The 22,620-nt window shown below is 38.0% G+C and overlaps 1 protein-coding gene across 1 annotated transcript; it reads right to left on the bottom strand.

The window, feature by feature from the left end:
* Positions 1-17: 17 nt before the first annotated feature.
* Positions 18-21,406, bottom strand: chs1 (chitin synthase 1). The gene is made up of 35 exons (XM_014995488.2): positions 21,120-21,406; positions 20,909-20,985; positions 15,588-15,723; positions 14,928-15,113; positions 14,484-14,685; positions 13,884-14,044; positions 13,728-13,803; positions 13,016-13,134; positions 12,297-12,474; positions 11,790-11,886; positions 11,547-11,643; positions 11,205-11,326; positions 10,436-10,531; positions 9,773-9,937; positions 9,541-9,688; positions 9,348-9,413; positions 9,092-9,264; positions 8,649-8,707; positions 8,211-8,411; positions 7,972-8,140; positions 7,423-7,538; positions 6,165-6,344; positions 5,986-6,090; positions 5,720-5,834; positions 5,301-5,382; positions 4,991-5,223; positions 4,764-4,888; positions 4,585-4,666; positions 4,160-4,313; positions 3,890-3,994; positions 2,688-2,798; positions 2,438-2,572; positions 2,273-2,352; positions 2,022-2,088; positions 18-1,047 (listed from the first exon to the last, which is right to left on the bottom strand). Exons 2-35 carry the CDS (start codon positions 20,956-20,958, stop codon positions 970-972), a joined length of 4,269 nt encoding a protein of 1,422 aa, XP_014850974.2. The 5' UTR covers positions 20,959-20,985; positions 21,120-21,406; the 3' UTR covers positions 18-969.
* Between the last annotated feature and the right edge of the window lie 1,214 nt (positions 21,407-22,620).

Here is a 22,620-nt window from a genome sequence, read left to right as displayed (position 1 = left end):
GTGTCACAAAAATGACATTTTAATTGCAGAAAAAAGAATTTATTTCATAACAGACATTTGATTTGACAAATACATTTTGCTTGTACATTTTTATGATTAAAGGAAATGTCTTTTTTTTCAAAGTGCTTTGCGATGATTAACAGATAATTACAACATTTTAATACAGTGCAGAAAAAGTAACACTGTCCAATACTTGGGTATTACGATAGATAATTCAGTATTTCTAACTATGTGTAAACGTTGAATGTGCTGAACTGTCAGTGATTCCAGGAAAATATCTAGATATTTACTTAAAATGATTTTAAATATTTAAAGATGTTATTTTTGAAATGGAAGTAAAAATGGACTACAATGTGTTTTTCCTTAGATATGGTCCACATCTGCCAATCATCCAACAAAAAGATGTTCAAAATGGCAAAAAAACAACTAGACAGCACTGATATTCTGTAAACCAAACCTGTGTATCTTTGTTTTCACTTCCACTAAATTATTCCAGAGTCATACGCACACTCTGCGACACCCTCTGCAATTAGGCCCTGAAGGATGCTTTTATCCATACAAACAAAAATAAATACAAATCTTAAAAGCAAACACATTTAGGTAAAACAGTCATTAAAAGCCCTCTCTCCAGTGATTTTGTTAAAACGTACTCTCTCGTTCTCATTTTGCATCGCCAAACAAAGCTTATTGAATTTGTAAAAACTGATTTCCCCTGTGCCGTTTGTTCCTCCCCACATTGATTACAATCAGTTCTTTGGGAGGGGAAACAGCTGCTGCAGAACAGATGAAAAGTTTATTATTTCCTGCGTTGACCGATTTAGAATATGGCTTTGTTACTATAAAAAAACAAAAAAGAAACCCAGGCAATATAGCTTTCTCTGAAGTATGATCAAAGATGGCTGTTATGCATTGTGAATGGTGGAAGATAGAAAGGAAGAAATGCATGAGGAGAGGTATTTGTTTCTTGTGCTACAGCTGGAAGTCCTCACTGTGGAGAGAAACGGCGTAATTGTTCTCCAAGACCTGGTCCTCCTCCTCTTCATCCTCCTGCGTTGCAAAACAAAAAACACATGAGGAATTTTATATTTCTTAACATACCAGATATTTTTAACAACCACAATCATGCAAGAGGGAAAGTTAAAGGTTTCCTGATTATCACAGTTGCATGTTAGCTCATATACTGTATTTTCCGGACTACAGAGCGGAGCTCACTATAAGCCGCACCCACAAAGTAAAAAACAACTGGAAACGGGCATATATAAGCCGCACTGAGCTATAAGTCGCTGGTATCTCCACAGCTCTCGGTTTTTCACAATGAATCTGCTATTAAGGACGTAGCCCTGCATCATCAGCGCCGAACCATGGATTCGTTCACGCCGAGTTTACGTGCGGCGGCTACCGATCTGTACTACTGGATCGATAGCCTTCAACTTAAAAGCTGCATCATATGAGTTTGAAAACATTTCTCCGTCGTTCCTGCTGCTAGCATGTGCTGGTTCTAAATGAAAATTAGCACTTTCTTCTTTGATTTCCAATTTTGACTTCCATTGATTCACCTCCTGCTAAAGCGCCCCCTGGTGGTGGAAGAAAAATCCACAGAAAAGCCACACCGGGCTACAAGCCACATGGTTCAAATGTGGGGGAAAAAGTAACAACTTATAGTCCGAAAAATACGGTAAAAGAAGTAATAAATAACTAAGATGAGAGCCAGCTACTGCAGACAAAAGTTTAACTTTAACTTTTTCTCCTTATTAGACTTTTTTAATATTCTTTCGGTACATATTGTTTCATGTCGAGTTCAAAGTTGTTGATCTATAATATTCTGAAATTTGGGTTTTAATGATCAGTAAGCTTTTAAGATAAAAAAATAAGACTAATGCTTAGAAATACGTTGCTCATAATAAATATTGGATATAAATCTATATTATGTATGAGCTTCACTCTTTAAATTAATTCACTAAAGTAACTTTTTGACAATATTTGAATTCACTGGGTACATTCGGATGGGTGTCGTTTCCTACCGGCTCTCTCTCTTTGTAGTCCTTCTCTGTGCCACGGTAGGAAACCACATGGATCAGAGTGTAGACCCTGCAAACCAAGAGACACAAAAGTAAAATGACGGTCGGCCGTGTGGAAAATACCATCTAAATAAGAGATTATTTTAGTAATTTTAGAGTTAATTTTACTTAATAAAAAAACCTGAACAGGAAGTGTTCGCAATGGTTCAGATAACAAAAATAAACCGAAGCATTGAATGCATTCGCTTGTGTACCTGTGATACAACATGGCCACAAACTGGACGAGAAGAAGAACCGCAAAGGAAAACAGGAACATCAAACTGAGAGGCTCCACCTGCCAGAGGAAAACAAAACCAGTGTTTATTTTAAAGTCCCTTCGCTTTATCATTGTGTTGAACTCCATTTTCTGATGTTCCCACCCTTAGGTATTCTGTTTCATTTTTCTCCACTGAAAACTTGGGGATCTTGATGCTGATGATGTCGTTTCCGATGAGCTGCAGGAAGAAAGTTGCTACCACCCAGAGAACGTTGATGATGAAATACAGGAAGACCGACTGTGGGAACCAGACACGTTTTGAGAATTTGGTCACGTCTTTAATGCAGATATAGCGCTTTGGAAAAACGGATCAGGAACTTTTCATCACAGGACACTGAACATAAATGTTGTACCTTGTTTCGCAGCGACTTAAGTTCTTGGCCCACTCTCTTCTTGTGCTCCTCTGAATCATTTATCGGTGTCAGATATCGTTCGATCAGCTTATCCCAGAAGTCCTTCTCACCCTAAACACACAGATAAAGGAACAGCTTTTTAGGTTTTTTAAAAAATACAAATTGGAAATAAATCAATGTCGTTTTCAACTGTGGAGTTTTAGTTTTGCATCAACCCGCCCAGACGCCTGGAGATGTAGAACGATGTGAACCATAATCTCACTTTCTCACCTGCAATCAACCAAACTCAGACATGTACGCAGAAATCACTAACATCTTTCATCTTCCAACCCAAATAACAAATCTGCTAAAAACGTCGGCAGTGAAGGAAACCTACTGAAGTTTAAACCAAACATCAGAACAGGGGGGGAAAAAAAACAATTAAGTGACTTTGAATGCAGCACAGCTGAAAGGCTTGTGTGACTGTTTCAAAATCTACTTATCTAATAAGATTTTTACACACAACCGTTTCTAAGATTTACAGAAATTCGTCTGAAAGGTAAATTTATCCAGTGAGTAAATGTCATTTCTGAAAGCCCCACACGTCGAACCCTGACTCATAGCTACGCTGCCAGCTCAGACTAAAACCTGCACAGGCTCACCAGAACTGGACAAGAATGAGCAACACAAATATTGCCTGGGTCAGCCTTGATTCGAGCCGACATTCAAACGTCGGGGTCAGAATTTGACACAAAACATGAAAACATGGATTCGCTCTGAAGGACTCAAGGTCGATGAAAAATCTTTTCTTGGTACACCAAGCAGAGCAGCAGCAGAATATCGTCCACCTGTTTGTGGATTATGATGGCTCCTTGTAACAGGATAATGCAGCAAAGCTCAGATCGCCTCCAACTCTTCTTAAACACGATAATGAGGTCCCTGTACTCCACCGGCCTCCAGTCAAGAGGTTTACGATCCAGCGGAGCGCGTTTCAGACGCGAGTGATTTGTGTCGTTTACAAGCAGCAAATCTGTGATGTTATCAAGTCAACATGGACCCAAATCTCCGGGGAATATTTCTGACGTCTTGTAGCGTTTACTATAAAAAGACTGAAGCAGGTCCAAGTGGATCCAACCTGTCACTAGAAGCGTGTATTTAATAAAGCAGCCGGTGTGCGTACATTTGAAATGTCATTTATTCTGTAAGCCGATTGGTTTTCTTACCTCATCCAGTCTTTGAATCTGTGGGGCACTGAGGGTTTTCTCTATGGCTCGTTTCACTCTCTTTTCTAACTTCATCATCTTATTACTCTTCAGGATGTGTCGAGCCTGAGGCATAAGCAAAGTAAATCACTCAGTGTCTTATTCCAACAGAAAATACGAGTAATGTTAATCATTGCAAACTGTTGTTCTTAAGGCTGCTATTTTAGAAACAAATGATCCCGTTTTTATGTTTTGAAAGAAAAAAAAAAAACAAAAACACATGACATCCACCTGATTGGTCAGTTCGTGCTGCAACTCGTCAATTTCAGCTTGTTCCAAAATGTCCTCAGGTCCAGCTTTGCTCAGTCTTATATTAAGCGTGTCCGTCAACATCAGGATCAGGTCTTCAACCACATCTTCCTGATTTTTGTTTCGGAGTGTGTATCTGGGAATGAAAACAATATTTACACAACTGCTACTCAGTGACGTCAATGTGCTGCTGTGGTTTATTTGGACATACGAACATGAAGAAACACGTTTTAAAACAAAACAGAGGCAATAAAATGCACATCAGTTACTTCAAAATTAGGTCGTTTTTTTTAAAAAGTAGTTTGTAGTTTCCTTTTGTCCAATCATTAAGGTTTAAGGTTTGTTTCTTTTCCAACATTATCTCACAGGACAAAAATATGAAAACGAGGAAGCTCATCACAATTTACCGGATTTGCGCCTGCAGATTTCTCTTCATGTTGAAATAAGTTAACTTCTTCAGAAACTCTACCTTTACAGGCTCCACCCAGTCTGCACACACAGAAAAATACACGTGTATAATTACAGTTTAATCCTCTGCACGATGTGAATATTGGACATAACTGTGTCGTTTGTAACAACGGCTCACCGCTGACAGGGATGTCTTCCATTTCCTCCGAGTCTGAATTCATAAAGTCATCGTCGCCTTCATCGGACGAGAAAGAGGAATCAGACTTTATGCTCTTTTTCTCATCATCATCGTCGCTGTCGTCACTGTTTACAAATATAGCAATAAATGTCAGTGTTTGGTCGATGATTCAAATACATACTGACAACAGCAGCGATAAAAATGACAAGAAGAAGAAAAATCATAACCTATGAGAGGATGAATCTCCCTTGTCTTTCAGTGATGCCTTTTTGTTTTGGCCAGCTAGAGGAGTTTTAGCTTCTGCGGCTTTCTCTGTGGTGAGTTCAGGTTTGTCTTGAGGCTCCGGGTTTGAGGCGGCCTGCGGCTGCGTTTCTTTTTGGGTGATTTGAAGGAGAGGCGCTTTCTGTGTGGCCAAACTTGTGATCTGCTGAAGCATGGGGTTTTCTGCTTCCTGGGTTATCTGCGAGACAGAAGAGCAGTTTAACTCGGCAGATGCTCTCGCCGAAAGGTTTGTGTCCATTTCTCTCTTGGCCGTACCTTTATGTTCCAGTCCCAGCAGCAGAGCCTGCAGTCTTTGTTGCACAAAACGTTATGAGTTTTCTTCTGTACTCCTTCTTCCCTAATGACAGAAATGACGTAAAGATAAAAATTAGGACATTAATGACAACTAAACCTGATCCTGTGTGATTCAGGTGGATTCTGCGCTTATCGTTTTTGTTTGAGTAGTTACCATTTTACAGTAATTCACTTTACCGTTACTCCATATCAGATTTAGTGCCTTTTAAATAACATTTGGTGTGCAGGTTAAACACTACACATTGTGGAAAGTCAAAACTCCTTTTCAGATTAAGCCAAAATTTGAATTTTACATTTTAGCCTAATTTTATTATGTTATTAATCTCAAAACAATTTCAAGAAAACACTACGATATGTATAACATTTTATTATCTCATTACTTGGATTCTCTTGTTCCCCATGACACATTGTTCATGTTCACCAGAGAGTAGATGGTCAGCAGGAGGTATCCACTGGGGATACAGATGAAGTACATCAGACCATAGATAATCAGCCCTGGAAGAGAGCAGAAAAAACTAATTAGCATAAAATTCAAAAACACTTTCAAAATCAGGAATTAACTGATTAAAACAAAAACACTCCTGAAAATAAGCATGTGATGCACTGCTGATGGAGAATAATGTTTATGATTATAATAAAAACCTACCAAACTCTTGTGGGTGCAATATGGCCGTCACCAAGTACATAATCGTCATTGAGACCAAAAACACACCAGTGGGGGTCAGAAACGTGCCCTGCACCACCATGTCCCCTAAAAGAAGAAACACTCTATGTTTGTATGCACAACGACTGCACAACTGCAGCTACGCATAAGGTTGCACCTACCAATGATGGAGAAGAACGACGCGGTCATAAGAAACGCGTAAATAACGCTCATGACGGCAGCGATGGTTATCTGGGTATTTGCTTTAGTTGCAAAGCAGATGATGATGTAGAGGACGGGCGGGATGCAGGCGATGACGATGGCAAGGGCGCCATCCATTTTGAAGATGAACTGAAACGCTCCTGTTGGGAAAAACAACATGGAGAGCGAGGGACGTATTAACGCCTGACAGAAACATTTTGCATATTATTTATAAATAATGACCATATATGTCTGATTGGCCCAGTTGTCGTCAATATTATTTGTGAATATAAATGTTTCGCTTCCAAACTGTGTGAGATCTGCTTAAATATTGTTCAAGGTATATTTGATTTGACAGAAAAATATTCTTGCATGGTCCCTACTTCTCGTCGAAAAAGTACTTTCTAAATGACTTCAAGAAAACGACCGACTTGATTTTATTAGCTTAGAAGTGACAACAAGGTTCTCTTTGGTTTTTCAATTTTTTCTTTCCAATTAATTTGTTTTGACACACTTTAAAGACACAATGTTCTGTCTTTATAAAATAGAATGTATACATGCAGCTCTGGAAAAAGATAAAGAGTCCACTTAAAATGATCAGTTTCCTTGATTTTGCTTTATATAGGTATATGATTGAGTAAAATGAACATTGTTCTTTTATTCCATAAACTACTGCCAACATGTCTCCAAAATTACAAGCAAAGATTTAGTATTTATTTGAAAAAAATTGCAAAAAGATGCAGAGCTTCCAGACCTCAAATAATGCAAAGAAAACAAGAAACAACAAAACCAATGTTTTAACTCAGGAATAGTTCAGAAATCAATGTTTGGTGGAATAACCAGGAGGTTTTCAATGGGGTTCAGTGCAGCGGACTCTCAGTTTTTTCCAGAGCTTTACATCTGAAACATGTAACTTCCAGTTTCTAAGTCTCTCTGTGATCAGCTTTCAGTGACCGGTACACAAACTGAGGTTCTAAGTCGACACAAGTAAACTTGTTGAGCTTCATTGTTGTGTAAAAACTAGAATGGTTTAAGGCAACAGGTTTCCTCTAACCAAGTCAAACAATCCAGGTTAAGAGAGAACAGACATGTTGCAGTTTGCCTGCGTTCTTATTGTCAGACTTCTGCGGTAAAGTTGAAAACTTGTGCTTTAACTCTAATTTGCTGAGCACAAACATGGAGTGTGAAGGGTCTTTGGTTAACTTGTGGCCTTAGATGTGACGGTCCGGTTCTGCTCACCTGCTACCATAAGCGTCACAGAGGCGGGTCCCAGAATAGAGGATCCAACAGTGAACATCTGATAGAAGATATAAAGGCTTGAGATGGATTGGTTTCTCTTCACCGTCTCACTTCCACTGTATTTAAATGATGAAAAACACAAGAATTAGTACATTTTGATTTAAATATGTGACATCTTTAAATGTCTCGTTGAATAATTAAATCCAGAATAAGATCACAAGAAACCTAAGCAGATATAAAAAAGATTAACATAAGCATCAGACTTACGTGTGTATTTACAGTGCATTGGAAAAGGATGGCATTTTTTTTTTTAATTTGTCACATAACAACCACATGTGAAAATGCACATAACTGGCCAACACAATATGAAGCATAAATGTAAAAAATGATTGATTGTTTTCACACAAGATCCAATAAAACATTTTAAAGTTTTGGGGGTAGTAACATACAAACATGTGAAAATATTAGCTTTCCAAGGCACTGTGTGTACTTACATTTAAAACATGAATGAAAAAGATTGGGTTTTTATCGCTAACCATGATTACTGACCTGTGCAGAAGATCCAGTGTGTTAGCCAGTGTGGAAGGCCCCCATCGTCTCCTCTGGTTGTAAAACTCCTTGAATTCCTGTGGTGAGTTGGTGTATGCGTCTGATGCAGCGTTGTACTCCACACGCCATCCTTGTTGCAGCAGCAAAGTACACAGCCAACGATCCTCCCCTGATGATACGCACAATTATTCCTGCTCCAAGGCCGTCGCATTACGAAACCGGGTCGGATCAGAACCTACCTTGGTCATATTGCACATACTCGGCTCCTCTTGTTGCAGTTGTTGTGTACTTCTTCAAGATGTTGTCGTCCATCAGCGCGGAGCCCCTGAACAGACTGAAGCATCCCGGGCTGCACAACACCGAGCCGAACACGTGCTCTGCGGTCTTCTGCAGCCAATGGCCCACTGCGTACTCAAACTTCTGGTACCAAACCATGGGACCTGTGAAATGCAGGGCAAAGAAGATAATTTAGAGTGAGAATTTAGCATTATGCACAAAAAAGAAAGCCTGTCCTTTAAAAAGGCAACATTTACAGCAAATTGCATTCACAGCTAAATGCATATCAGCTGGTTGGTACCTTCCCATGCATCTTTCTGAGATATAAGATTAAAATCTGTCCAAATGTTCTGAAGTAAAAACACAAAGTAGTGAAAAGTTATCGAGAACATTTGACGTACCCATGCCAGTCGGATGGATTCTGCCACATGCTGCACCGACGTTGTAATACATTCTCAGCCTGTTAAGAAATTATTATTTTTTATTTCAAAGCATTCAAGTGAAACTGCAGAAGTTAAGAAAGTAAACCATTTATGGTATTTATGAAATAAGTAATTCATCAAGCTTTGGTCATTTGTTTTGAGGAAGTTTGAATCATGTTTTTTGATGATGATACTGAATGACAAAACTGTTCGTTAACACAAGAGCTACTTTTTTTCCACACATCATATTCAAGCTGTACCTTAGCACTTGCTATCTGAAGAAAGAAAAATCCCCACCTTGATTATGTCAAGATAAGAGAACTGTAAAGATACGATCTCCAGTAAAACTGCACGGTGGTATGAAATGGCTTCCTGAAAGTGAGATACATCAATATGTTTAGTTTAAAAAACGCGTCGCCCACCTGTCCACGAGCAGAACCACGGCTTTAGGGTGGAAGTCTGTGTCTCCGTCCAGAGCCAGGATGTACGTGTTGTCGTCTGAAATGAATCTTCTCTTGTTGTCGTTGTCGTACTGAGGCAAAAGGAAAATCTCTCCGTCCATAGAGATCAGACTTTCTCTGCTGGTATCCATACGCTGGAATCAGAAAGAAGGACGTTTAACATTTTCACCAGAACATAGAGATAGTAAAATATAAATGCAATCAAGAAATCTCTTACTGGCATTTTCTGGGGGTTCTTGGTGATGTAACCTTTCCAGCCGAGCAGATAGTACATGTACATTATCTGGAAAAAAAGGGAATATTTTGACACTTTTGAGTTTCATAATACATAAAAAATATAACAATGTTGTTTATTAAAAACTATGAAAACTACAAGTCATAAATACAAACTATATAGTGCTTCTCCTTACCTGAGACCACCTTTTTTTGTTGCGAATGCGACTTTTGTCCTTCAGGTGAACGTAGAGCATGTTGCCCTCAGGCAGGACAAACATTAACCTCCCGCCGTAGGGAGTTTCAATGATCGACACGTCGTCAGGCTCTTTGTTGGTGAACACTCTGAACGGGGGGATGGACAGATCAGTGGTCAGAGATGTCAAAATGTACATGTACGCGCTCCATGTCTGCATGGTAGTCTTGTACCTGTAAACCTCTGTCACAACATGAATCAGGTCTTCCACATATTCATTGACCAGCCTTTTCCCTGTCTCCTTTTGAGTCATGAACGCATCGTCAACAAAGATGTGGCTTTCAAAGTCAAAGCTGTCCTTGTGCTCCTCCTTTGGATCGCCTCGATAACGATCCAGCCTGAAACGAAGCAAGAAACAAATGGTAATGCAAATTAAATATTCAGCTTCACTTATGTCACATGTTAAGCTCTTGAATGTCAGCAGGCATACATATTTTCCGGACTACAGAGCGCGCCTCACTATAAGCGCTACCCACAAAGGAAAAAATAAAAAATAAAAAATTTAGAAACGTACATATATATATATATATATATATATATATATATATATATATATATATATATATATATATATATATATATATATATATATATGTTGTTTCCATGATGAGCGAAAGAAATTTCTCTGTCGTGCCTGCTGCTAGCATGTGCTTGCTCTAAATGAAAATTAGCACTTTCTTCTTCGATTTCCAATTTTGACTTCCAATGATTCACTGCTAGAGAGCCCCCTGGTGGTTGAAGAAAAATCCACGGAAAAGCCGCATGGTTCAAAGCGTGGGGGAAAAATAGCGGCTTATAGTCCGAAAAACACGGTATTGATATTGATATTGTGCTACCTGAACATGGAAGTGAGAATCTTCAGCATTTCATCGTAGGTTTCGTGCCACATGGTGGCACAGAGATAGATCACAACGCTCTGCAGTTCATCCTGGCTGTGGAGACGAGGATTTAAAAGATTACAGGAAGGTTTTAGCACATTCTTATATACAACTGCACTGTACATTAGTTTTATTTTGTTCATCTTGTTTTGTACATATAAAACTGTTTGATCTTTTGTGTGAACTAATTACCCCACTTTGGGACAATAAAAGGTATTTATCTCTTCTCTCTGTCTCTGTTATTCTGGTGAGGCTTCATTTTCGTCTTCAGTTCCCCTCAGCTATGGAATAACCTAAGGGTTCATTCTTGGACCACTTCTCTCGTCCCTGTACGTGATTCCATTTGGCTTGATTTTCAAGAAATAAGATTTCATCCTCTTGCTACATGGATAATTCAAAGAGGTTTCTCTTCCTCAAAAAGAATACTGCAGCACTACTGAATCCCTGGTCGTCTACCTGATTTTCAAATCATATATGGCTCTTAAATTTATCAACCTATTTAAAAAAAATCTGCTTGTGACTTCAACAGTGGTAATGTTGCGCCACTATAAATTTTCAAGAAAGGGACTTTTCTGTTATTTTTGAAAACACTTCTATCAAAAATTGATAAATTCAGTTTTCAAAAGCAGATTTTTCCAATTTAGTGTAATTGCTACAGTCAACCCATGTCTGCATGTGCTGTTTTATAATTTTAAAACAGGAAAACAAAGCATGAGAATCCTTTTACTTCTCATTTGTTTGGGCTTTTGGCAGCTTCATCTTGGTGTTGAGCAGCAGAGACAGGTCGATAAAGGCGGATTCGTAGAGTCGACGCACAAAGAGCTGAGATGTTCTTTCTATGCGCTGGACCTGTTGAGTGTAGAATCATTAAGGTCCGCAACTTTTTGTGTGGTTAAAGAAAATAAAATGGCTCAAAAATGCAGTGTTTTAACTTTAACTTAGACAAATGTCTTGTCCGAAACATAATATCTCGGTTTATCTAAGCACATTTTTTTCAGAAACGTGGTTTCAACCTTGTAATTTTAAATATTCGGTAAAGAGAGAAGTATATAAGAGAGCATAAAAATACCTTGATCTTCCACACATAATACGTAGCTGAGACAAATCCACCCCACATGCACACTCCCTCCAGCACCAACATGGCAAAAGGCCATTGGAAGTAGTGGCTGTCAAACAAACAACGCATCACCGTGAGCAACCTTTGCATTTCTAAGACTTCTGTACTTCATATACAACCAAACTGTTCACAGAGCACATAATTTATGCAGGTTTGTGTGGAAATAAAGCAGAATATTAGCCTGGGGTGTCGTACTTGTTGAGTGAGGTCCTGCAGATGCTCCGGAACATCTCCAACAGAGGAACATTAGTTGTGTTTTTGTCCTTAATCAAATGCAAATTTGAACAGAAGGCTGCAAGAATGAAAACATCAATGAGGCGGTTCAGTTTCATGCATAGCATCCGTTTTGTTTTATCCTTTTGATAAAAATATTTGTAGTTTTTTTGTCTCAGCTGATTAACAAAATAATAATAATAACAACAGCAAATAACAATAGATAAGGTCAAAAGAAAATACTTCCGGAAGCTGTATGTTGGTACTTGTTTTCCCAAGTAATCTTGCAATAATCATGCAGCCATTTTCTTTTTATTACATCTGATGTACGTCATAGAGAAAAGGCTCAGATAGATACAGTGATGTGCATAAGGAAGAAGTTTGTCTCTGAGTAAATGACGTCCCAGCATTTTATTTTTTTATTGAAGCTGGACAAGTCAGGTGAGGGAATAAGGAAGAAAAAGTATTTGTAAGAAAAGGTAACCTTACCAATGATCCCGTCTGCGTCTGCTGAATCAAAACGTTCTGCATATACGAGGAAGAGTATCAGGCCCAGGCCCAGCACTGCCGGGCCAGTGCAACACAGAGGCACAGCGAAACTCATCCGGACAGCGTTGATCTTACAGGCAACTACGCCAAACCAGTGGCAGGCTGCTGAGCAGAAGGCCTGAGATAAAAGAAAACATTTTAAAGCTTACTGCGTTTAGGAAGGGATTCGTTTTCTGTCACAGTTTTCCAGTGTGAAGTCGATGGTTTCAGCATTTCACTGGGAACTTTTACATCACGTACAGGCATTCACAAAACGCTCGCTTTAGAGTCAAAGGTTGAATTAATCAGGGCGCAACGCAAAACAACTTGTCTTTATTGCCATCGTCATCTTTTATGAAACAAAAAAAAAATTGTGAAAACCTCAAAACACTACTGGTGAATTTTAGAGTAAGTTTAATACCAGATTCTTTATATGTCCAGTCAGTGTGATTTGTCTTTTTCTCATAACTGTAGTTTTGCCAGGTTAGGTGTTCAGGGTGAGTCTCAGTTTTATAAATAAGAACAAGAAAACTTCCTGAGGAGGTAAAAACAAACTACATTACTGATTTTCTGAGAATACACCTCAGTTAGAATAGATAGAGAGAAACACTAACAATATATTCCACATTACGACATGTAACTCTCCCATAAATGTCTATTTATCAGCCTCTTTGACTTACCTGTAAGAAAAAGAGCACAAGACCTATTTTCAGAATATCTCCTTCATCACCTGCCAGGTTAAAATCTTTCCACACGATAGATTTGATCATGAGTCTGTGGTAGATCAGGTACACAGCTCCTGCAAAAAACAAAAAAACATACTGCATGTTTACAAAACATGATAATGCTAATGCTATTATGAAGCAGAAAAGAGGCATCAAACCTCAAAAGCCTCATTTACATTGTTTATTGTGTGACTATTTCTAAAATCGTGATCCAATTTGTATTTTACTATAACAAACGCTAACTGGTGATGTTCATAAAATCCCAAAACTAACAGTATTTTGGGATTTTTATTGTTTCCTCCAGTGTTGTCTCCATGTGGGCTTCAATAGATATAATATATATAGCAATAAAACTGAACTTATTAAAGCCACTGGTGTAATTTATTAACAAATTTCTCATTTGTTAAGGGCGAGTTTGTGGTGTTTCTGTAGCAGCGACTTTTTATCTACTCTCCTGTCATCATTACCACAACATCAAAGTTCATATTCCCTCATCCCTGCCACATGCTGCACAGAAATGTTGGTGTTTTCATGTCGACTCTTTTCCATCCAAGCATATCAAACCACAGTGAAGCTGAGCGATAAGACGTTTTCCCCGCCAGGTGGGATTCCTCTGCATTGTTTTGACTGCTGCACACCGACACAAGCTTTGGCAGCAGATAATTACCTATCACCAGTATCCTCAAAATACTGCTGATGACAAAGACAAAGTCCCTGAAGCCGTCCAACTCTGCCAGCGCTTTCTGTGAAGTAAGACGTAGAGGAGTTTCACTGATCGTTATTCGTTGACATGTCGGCGCTCTGGAGTGTGTTTGAGGAATACCTGCATGCGGTTTTTGGCCTGCATTGTGTTTTCCCACCAGCAGAGGGAGACGAGGAGCGAAGAGAAAATCCCCAAACCCACGTAGTAAAAGGAATCCTTTTTGTGCCGGTCCACATGCGACGCTTCACGGATGTAGTAGTCCATTCCCAAGAGGCAGTAACCTGCAATCAGGTAGTTATTCCCAAACAGTTAGTGCTTCCTGTACGTTTCTGTCTGTTCGGTCTAAACCAAGCGACAGAGGTTTTATTTCATACTACAGGCAGTAATTCAATTTGTCTAAACTGTTTTGTCCAGTGGAGCAACTAAATCCATGATTTGATCCTGAAAATTGGGTTAGGGGAAAACATTCGTGCTTTCTGGAAGAACCTGATTGAAGATTCTTGCACACGCTATTATAGAGTGGCTATCTGCTAAAAAAAACAATGATATTTTATAAAATCATAAAACTCTTTCTAAGCCACAATTTGCAAATCGTTGTATATCACTTTTCTACTTCTATTATGGAGTTTGTCCAAGTTGCTCCAACACAGCTGCATAGCAGGAAAATCTGTAGTTTTCTTTTTCTGTTTTCATAATAAACAACGAAGTCAGGAGCGTTACCAGCACTGGTGAGGAGAAGGGAGCAGATTGGGAAGAGGATTTTCCAGTTCTCCCTTTGTAGCCTGAACACTATCTGCAGGATTGCTGACATAATGCAGACTCCTCCACTGATGAAGAGATTCGTCAGGATGTCAAACTGAGGCATAACGACCAGGACCAGGAGTGAAGTGCCAAGAGACACCAAACTCTCAATGACACAAATCTGAAAAGGACAGGAGAACATGATGGGACAAAAACACACCAGAGCCTGAAAAGACACCTCATAAGAAAAACTGTAGGTGGCGAAATGAGCCGTATTTCATACCGTGATACATAAGTTGTGTCTTAATTCACTCACTCACTTGTTACACCTAATACATGTCAGCAAATAAGTAAATCTAAAATGAACACTGTATAGTTTCTGGGGCCGTGTGACGGATTAATTTGACGTTTTAAGACACATACCAACGCCATGGTCTTCATGTTGGGGGGCACAAATGTCTTGAAGGCACAACGCCACAGGGACTTCAAAAAAACTAAGAAGTTGGGGAAAACCAGGCAAAACACCAACATCAGCATGTAGAACTGCTGGTCCTTTTTATTACGGAATGAGTTTGGACTGGAGAGTGCTGACAAGACCAAGAGGGAGCCCTGAAAGGAGACGACAGAGAGCCACTGAGAGACAGACTAACACAGACAAGAGCAAAGTGGATACAAGTCGGCTAAAACCGAACTCTATTAAAGATTAGTCAGCTGTAATAAGGATGTTATGTACAAGGAAAAAAGATGCACAAAAAGATCTAACAAATGTTAAACAATCCAAATAAAACCAAAGGTTTGTTTGCTGACATTAAACACACTGAACAAAGAACGTTGTTATGAGAGGAGTGATAAACTGTCCACTATTTTATGTCAATTTCCATTTAAGTAAGTATCAAGGAACAATTTTTTTTTTTTTTTTGCTTCCTGCTCAGCTCTCCAAAAGCATCCATAATGCGCCAACCAAGTCAGACTGGAGAACCAATTAGATTTATGAAATTAAATTTAACTTTTTGTCCTTGGAGCTTTAGGATAGATGCTTGGGTTCCTTACAAGAAAAAAAAGTATTTGAAAAATAATTTTTACCTTGGCAACAACAGCGCTGACCAAAACCGCCAACCCAACAAAAATAGCCACGAGGTACTGCGCCACCAGGAGGCATCGTTTCTTTTGCTCCTTCTCGGCTCCAATGGGGTTCAGCTGAAATGGATCCCATGTGTCCCTGAGAGGCGAGCACAGATGTTTGGGTCAACGGCCAAAACAAAGAGTATCAACACACATTTTTCTATAACTAAGAGAACTGGGCACATTTCTAGAGAGGTTAGTCACCGTTTGCCACTGAGCTCATTGGGACTTGGGATTTTTCTGTATCCTTCCCCAAATCTATAGACAATTCCTTTGATTTCATGCTTGGTGTTTGACCTCTAACCTTGTACTGTCAGCTGTGGGAGCTTGTAGACAGATGCATATCCAATAAAGTAGATTTACCATGAATCTAGTTTGTAATAAAGTAGATTTACCATGAATCTAGTTTGTAATAAAGTAGATTTACCTTGAATGCACTCCATTTAAGATGTAGAAACATCTCAAGAATGATCAGTGGAAATGTCTTAACTGAGTTTTCAAGCCAAAGGCTGTAAATACTTAGATATGTGATTTCCTTTCTTTATTAAAAAAAAAAAAAACATTTTGAAAAGCATTTTCTCCATGTAGACCCAATGGGGTATTTGTGTGTATAATGTAGAAGAAATATATTAATTCCTTGGACTTTTTGAATAAATTCTTTGTATTTTAATTTGCGTTTGTATGTTTTTGTTTTTCCATTTGTATTTGTATCATGGATTAAGTGAGCAGAAAGGATTTGGCACTTAACATAAACGCTGCTGAGTCAACCCCAACACGTAACGCAGAAACAATGCTTTCCCGCTAATCCGGCTGAATATCTCTGACGTCGACAGATGATAGGCAATCAGATTGTTTATGTCCATCATTCTCTGCTGCCAGCTTGTTGCTTACATATAGAGTAATCATCAGGGTGTGGGCTCTGTCTGAGCAGATAAGACATTTTTCTTTTTTATCTTTGTTTCTGGCATAGCAACCATCCAAACAGCTCAGACTGGAAATGAGGACAGCAACACATGCAGAGTTAGTTTATATTGTACGAAGCAATTAAACAGCTCCTTAAAACTCTTTACAATCTTTATCTGGCTTGTTACATAAACTTATGCGCTGATTTAAGCATTATTTGTTGAGCAAGAGTATTTCTTAAGATGATCTCTTAGGTTTAAAGATGTGGCAGAAAAAAAATGACGTCTCACCGACATCTCTACGGATAATGATTGAAAATTACCGCTTTTTAACACAACTCAAAGTACGCCTGTTAAAGACGCGTCATCATAAGGAAACAGACTCTGTCTAAAGCTGTATATATAGTCACCAGATTTCCAGGCACTAAAATGACAAACTCGACTGTTGACCTTTCTGAAAAAAATCCCTTTAGCTTTATTCCTTTTTCCTGTTCTGCAGCGTTGTGTGCATACAGCTCACAGAACAAAGTTCATGTTTAGAGGATCGTTCCAGAAATCTCAGCTCCTTAAACATAATAAATGCCATAAGCTAAGAAGGCTGCTCTTCTGTCACTGAAGCCAGCCTTATAAAACCCTCTTATGTAACATCTGGTCACTGGCTAATTGGCAACAACTCACACAAAAAAAATGAGCAGCTGTCACACTCGCCGTTATTTTTACATGACTTCACGAACCAAATGCTGAAAAAAGACAAAGTGGAGCATATTTAAATCTCCTGATGGAGGTGGCGTTAACAGTGAGGAACAAGAACATGACCTAAACCAACACAAGTAAAGATCATTTCTGCTTTTCTCATCATACTAACCACTCAAAGCACCGTTAGACCAGGATTCTCACTCATCCACTCTTACAAACTTCCCCAATCATACGAAGGCCAGTAAACAATTTTGGTTTCAGTTTTGCCCAAGGATATGAGGCAATGGTGAGGCGTTTGATTGCAACATGACCACTTTTCCCACTGACCCCCCCACTGTATTATTGTTACACAAGAGTGCAATAGATAAAGGACAATTAGAGGGCAAACTGCTGCCATGAACTGCTCTGGTTACAGTAAAGGGGAAGTAATTTCTGTGAAACTGAATCTAAGCAAAACATTTCATCAAAAAAAGAAAAGATTAGCTGCAATTTCTAAATGAGAAAAGGTTGTAATAAGATATCTACTGGCGTCTTAAAATGAGTTAGAGTTGATCAAATGGACAAACCAAGGATGAGTTTGTCTTTGATTAAACTCAATTCAGAGTCAATTTTCCACAAAACTTTTTTCTGGGCTAAAACAAAAAAAAAAGGACCTGGCAACTGCAATAGCAATCGAATCGTTGTCCATCCACGTCCTGAGTTTGAGTGATTTGGTTCAGGATTTAGTCGATGTTGTTTTGCAGACACTTATATGCATAACGTAGCAAGAGAAACCAAATATTTCTGTAGGGAAATTTGAGAAGTAAGGATGGATGAACAATTTTATCAAGACATTTTGCTGCATTTGTTGTGAAAACCAACAAACAGCAGCTGTAATTTCTCTGATTTATTTAGATGTATTTATGAGCCACTATATGGTCCCAACACAAAATCTACTTATTCCCATGAATTGTCTGTCAGTTCTTGGGTTTACAAAATGTTATTAATTTGTGTTTAACATCATCACAATCACAATGTTTCTTATCAACATTTTTCTTCTCCAATAACAACAAACATTTATATTTTCCTTTCATCATCTGGTGAACATGTTACTGATGGCATTAAGGAAAAACTTAAACATTTCCTGGTTTATGAGAACAGCATAAAAAAACTTAAAGGATGATAGTTAATTTAGAACAAATATAAAAAATAAATGTGTTTGTGGTCTATCAAGTTTTTAGTTGTTCCTTGATTTATTAACTTTCTTTAATGGTACTTTTATTTGACAATATATAATTAAAGCTTTCACATTTAAAGTTTTAATTACATACTTTTCTCTTGTGAGGCCTATTTCAAAATGTAAAATATTTTAAGTTTTTAATTTCTAAAAAAAAGTTTAGTAGATAAATGTAACCAATGTTATTTTCTTTTCCAAACTATGGACTTTGTACATTTTATTTAAACAATTTTAATTTCTGTTTTCTTGATATTCTGTTGTTAATTTTGGTGTAATTTGCTATTTTCGAAGAAAACTTAATATTGACTGAATATTTAGTTAGATAGAATATTGAATATTAAGTTAACACCTTTAAGAACAAGTTGATCATATCAGTAATACAAATAAAACAACAATGTTGTGCATTTTTAGATGATAAATAATGAGGGAATATTAAAAAAACTCAGTTTGAAACGGGATTTCAACCTTCAACCCTGTGGCTGTTATGAACTCACCTGTTGTGCTCACAAGATATACAAGCAAATACAATAAATCAATTTTAAAAGGACCTGTTGGATTTAAAACATATTCTGACATTGCTTTTAAAAATTATATTATAATTCATGCCCCTCAGACGATAGCGACATTAATCATATATATGCTTCGGTCTTTTTTCCAAAGCCCTGAGAGTTTAAAATCAGATTAAAAAAAAAAAAAAACTGGTAACCTGATTCCATATTTGCCTCACAGATATCAATATGGAGAATGTGATTAAAGTTTGGTATGTATTTAACATTTTTTAATGGCCCGTCTAACAGCAGGCAGCATCAGCGGGGATGATATCGGGCGCAGCAATAAAGAGAAACGCAGCAGTGCTCAAGGGAAATTAAGTGTTCCCTCAAACTGTAAATTATATTTAATTGAAACCAGGTAATACAAGCGAGCAGTTTTTAATTTTATCCAATACTAATATCTATCCCACTAACAATTAACCTCCTAACAATGATGAAGAGGTTAATAAAGTTTGATCGTGAGCCTGAGGACAAGGAAATTGAATAGTTTCCGTGATTCAACTTGTCTCTTGAATTTTTTTTTACAGGATTTAAAACTTGATGACCGGATGAAACGCTTCCAGTTCTGTTTGCGGAAGAACTTGGGTTGTTCTGAAATAAGAAAAGTGAACTTGCTCTTCCTGGTTTTTTTTTTTACTTTCAGTTGCTGTGGGTGCTAGAAATAATCTGCTGAACAGACAGAGACACAAAAGTAATAAATCTATTTAAATAGTACAATAACCTAAACAAATACTATAAAAGCATATATTCAGAGTTTTGGCCATAATTAAGAAAAGACAGATAATCTATTTTTGCTCAATGTCAACTAAGACAAAACTTTTCCTGGTTTAGGTCAAATAGCATCAACAAAATTATTTCTATTTACTGGTGAGAATTTTACATACACAAATGTTACTGTAACTCTTAACAGTTTGTGACACCACAGATTATAATTTCTGTCTTTGTATGATTTTAAGATTCATTCAAATTTTCAACACTTGAGTTAAATGCATACAAACATTACAGCGCCGCCTCAAATATTCCTTGTGTGACATCATGTGAAAATAAAGTTAAATAAACAAAAACCTCCTGGTTATTCCTCCAAATACTGATCTCTGAACTCTTCCCAAGTTAAAACATTAGCTTTGTTGTTTCTGAATGAACATGAACTTGTTTCCTTTGCATTATTTCAGGTCTGAAAGCGCTGAGTCTTTTTCCTTGTTCTATTTCTCATTTTCTACAGTTTCTGCTTGGATTTTCAGAGAAACTGATAATTTTAAGTGGTCTCCTAATTTTGTCCAGAGCTGTATATCTAATATAACCTAAATAAACCAACATTTGTTGCAAAGTGGCTTAAGGACAACAATGTCACCAGATATCATAACAGGACTGTAAGATACTCAAAAGATCTGTATATACAGCTAAAATGAAACTGCAACGAACTAAGCTAATCTATGCAATCTTTGGACTTTAAAGAAAGTTACAAAAGTATATAAAATAAATCAATCTTTAATTATTCTGACATATATGAAGTTACATTAAACAGGAAAAACTAGTTTAAATCAATTATTGAGTTTTTTTTCTTTTACACAAACTTGAGTTTCCACACCATGTATGTTAAGATATTAGACATTTCCATATTTAAAAGTATATCATATGGTGTCAAAAATATTTACATTTACTTTCCTGAACAAGGTAAATAACCCAAAAAGTAGAAAATACATCTCCACCAATCAGAGAGAAACGTGTCATGTCTGTAGTTAGGACTGCATTTAATCATGCATGCTAATTATAATCAAAGAGTTGCTAATTGGGCCTCCATTAACCTGAATGTGATTCACCGCTCTACATTCACATGTTGTCCTGAGCCTCTTTTCTTTAAAGGAGATTTCTTCCTTGAATAAACAGCAAACAGAGGAAGACAAACAGCCTGTTTACCTGTGCCTCCCTTCTCTTTTCCTCCCTCTGAATCTCAGCTCCTCCGACATGGTCTAATCCGCTGCCTCAGCGACGACCTGAAATCAGTAATGGTTCCTGTTTCATTACCAGCTTTACAACACAGCGTTTAGAAAGGAAGGCCTGGCAACACCAGCTCCGTTCTTCTGTGTTAACCCAGACACGAAATGAGAAATAAGCAGATGAAATTTACCACGACTCGTCGATTATTCTCCTCACAAATGACAGGAAACTGAAAGTACGGTACAGACTCTTCTCAGTGACCTTCTGCCTTTCAATGCTGCTTTTCTTCCAAAAGCAAATGTCAGCAAACTTTAGACATCGGTACTCCGAATCGTATCCCACCGAGTCGGTCTCTGCTGGTCTGTGAAGCAGCTTCTTCTTTGTTGGGCTGTTTTTCTCCGTGTTATCTCTAATGCTTATAAAAGAAACACCCATAAAGACAGTCATCTCCAGCCCTCTCAGGTGTGTTCACCTTAATCAGAGTTTATGAAAGATAAGAGTCCCAGGAAGTACGTGCGTGGGGAATGGTATTAGCAATTCACCATGAGCGAGTTACCATAAGGACCCAATCACACCCATGGTTTTGTGAGTGCGTCTGTGCGTGTGAAGCAGACGTATCAAAGTTTTGCAGTAATAAATAACTTCAGGCTATCTAAGTAGTTTTTATGAGGGCTGTAAGACGGTCCAAGGGTCATTTACACAGAAGCACGCAGAAAGTTAAACTTCAGATCCACAGTGAGCCCCAAATGCAGCTTTCAGTTTGATATTTAATTTGTGAGGCTGGTCTTTCATGGCTATGCCACATAAAAACTTCATTAATTAAGATGTGCAAGTAACACCTGATGTTATAACGGTGTTACAGTGGTGTGAAGAAGAAGTGTTTGGCCTCTTCCTGGTTTCCAGTTTTTTGCATATTTGTCACACTTAACAACAAACTAATTTAAATGTTAGTTAAAGATTTTTCTAAAATAGATTTTTCTAATGAAGGTGTTTATTATTAAGGGAAACGAACCTACATGAAAAGTTGATTGCCCCACACCGTCATTAAGACAGAACCTAACTCTGATTTATCACACCTGAGTTCACCGTCTAGCCACACCCACAAAACACCTGTTCTTACTCAAGATGTCACTTAAAAACCACGTCCACGTTGGTGGTGAGGTTTTCCAGGAACGGCTGGTGAACCAAAGTTACTTCAAGAGTTCAGTAGTGACTCTACCAAAACGTCACAGAAGACAGAAAAGCAAAACAAAAAACCTACAAAAAACTGCAGGTCCCATTTGCCTCAGTTAAGGTCAAAGTTCACAATTAAAAAAAAAAAAACAGCCTGCATGGCAGAGTTCAAATATAAAAGAAGAACATTAAGGCTCATCTTAGTTTTTCCAGAAACATCTTGATGATCCATAAAACCTTGGGGAACAGATTCTGTGGACTGACTAGGCAACATTTTAACTCTTTGGAAGAGAGTCCCATCACATCTGGTGTAAAAATACTGTATTTTTTAGACTATAAGCCGCTATTTTTTTTCCCACACTCTGAACCATGCGGCTTGTAGCCCGGGGCGGCTTTTCAGTGGATTTTTCTTCGACCACCAAGGGGCTCTTTAGCAGGAAGTGAATCATTGGAAGTCAAAATTGGAAATCAAAGAAAAAAGCGCTAATTTTCATTTAGAACAAGCACATGCTAGCAGC

The sequence above is a fragment of the Poecilia mexicana genome, unplaced genomic scaffold (assembly GCF_051168715.1).
Source record: "Poecilia mexicana isolate PSO_F unplaced genomic scaffold, ASM5116871v1 scaffold_3, whole genome shotgun sequence".
NCBI lineage: Eukaryota > Metazoa > Chordata > Actinopteri > Cyprinodontiformes > Poeciliidae > Poecilia > Poecilia mexicana.
This window is presented reverse-complemented; position numbering and strand designations above follow the sequence as displayed.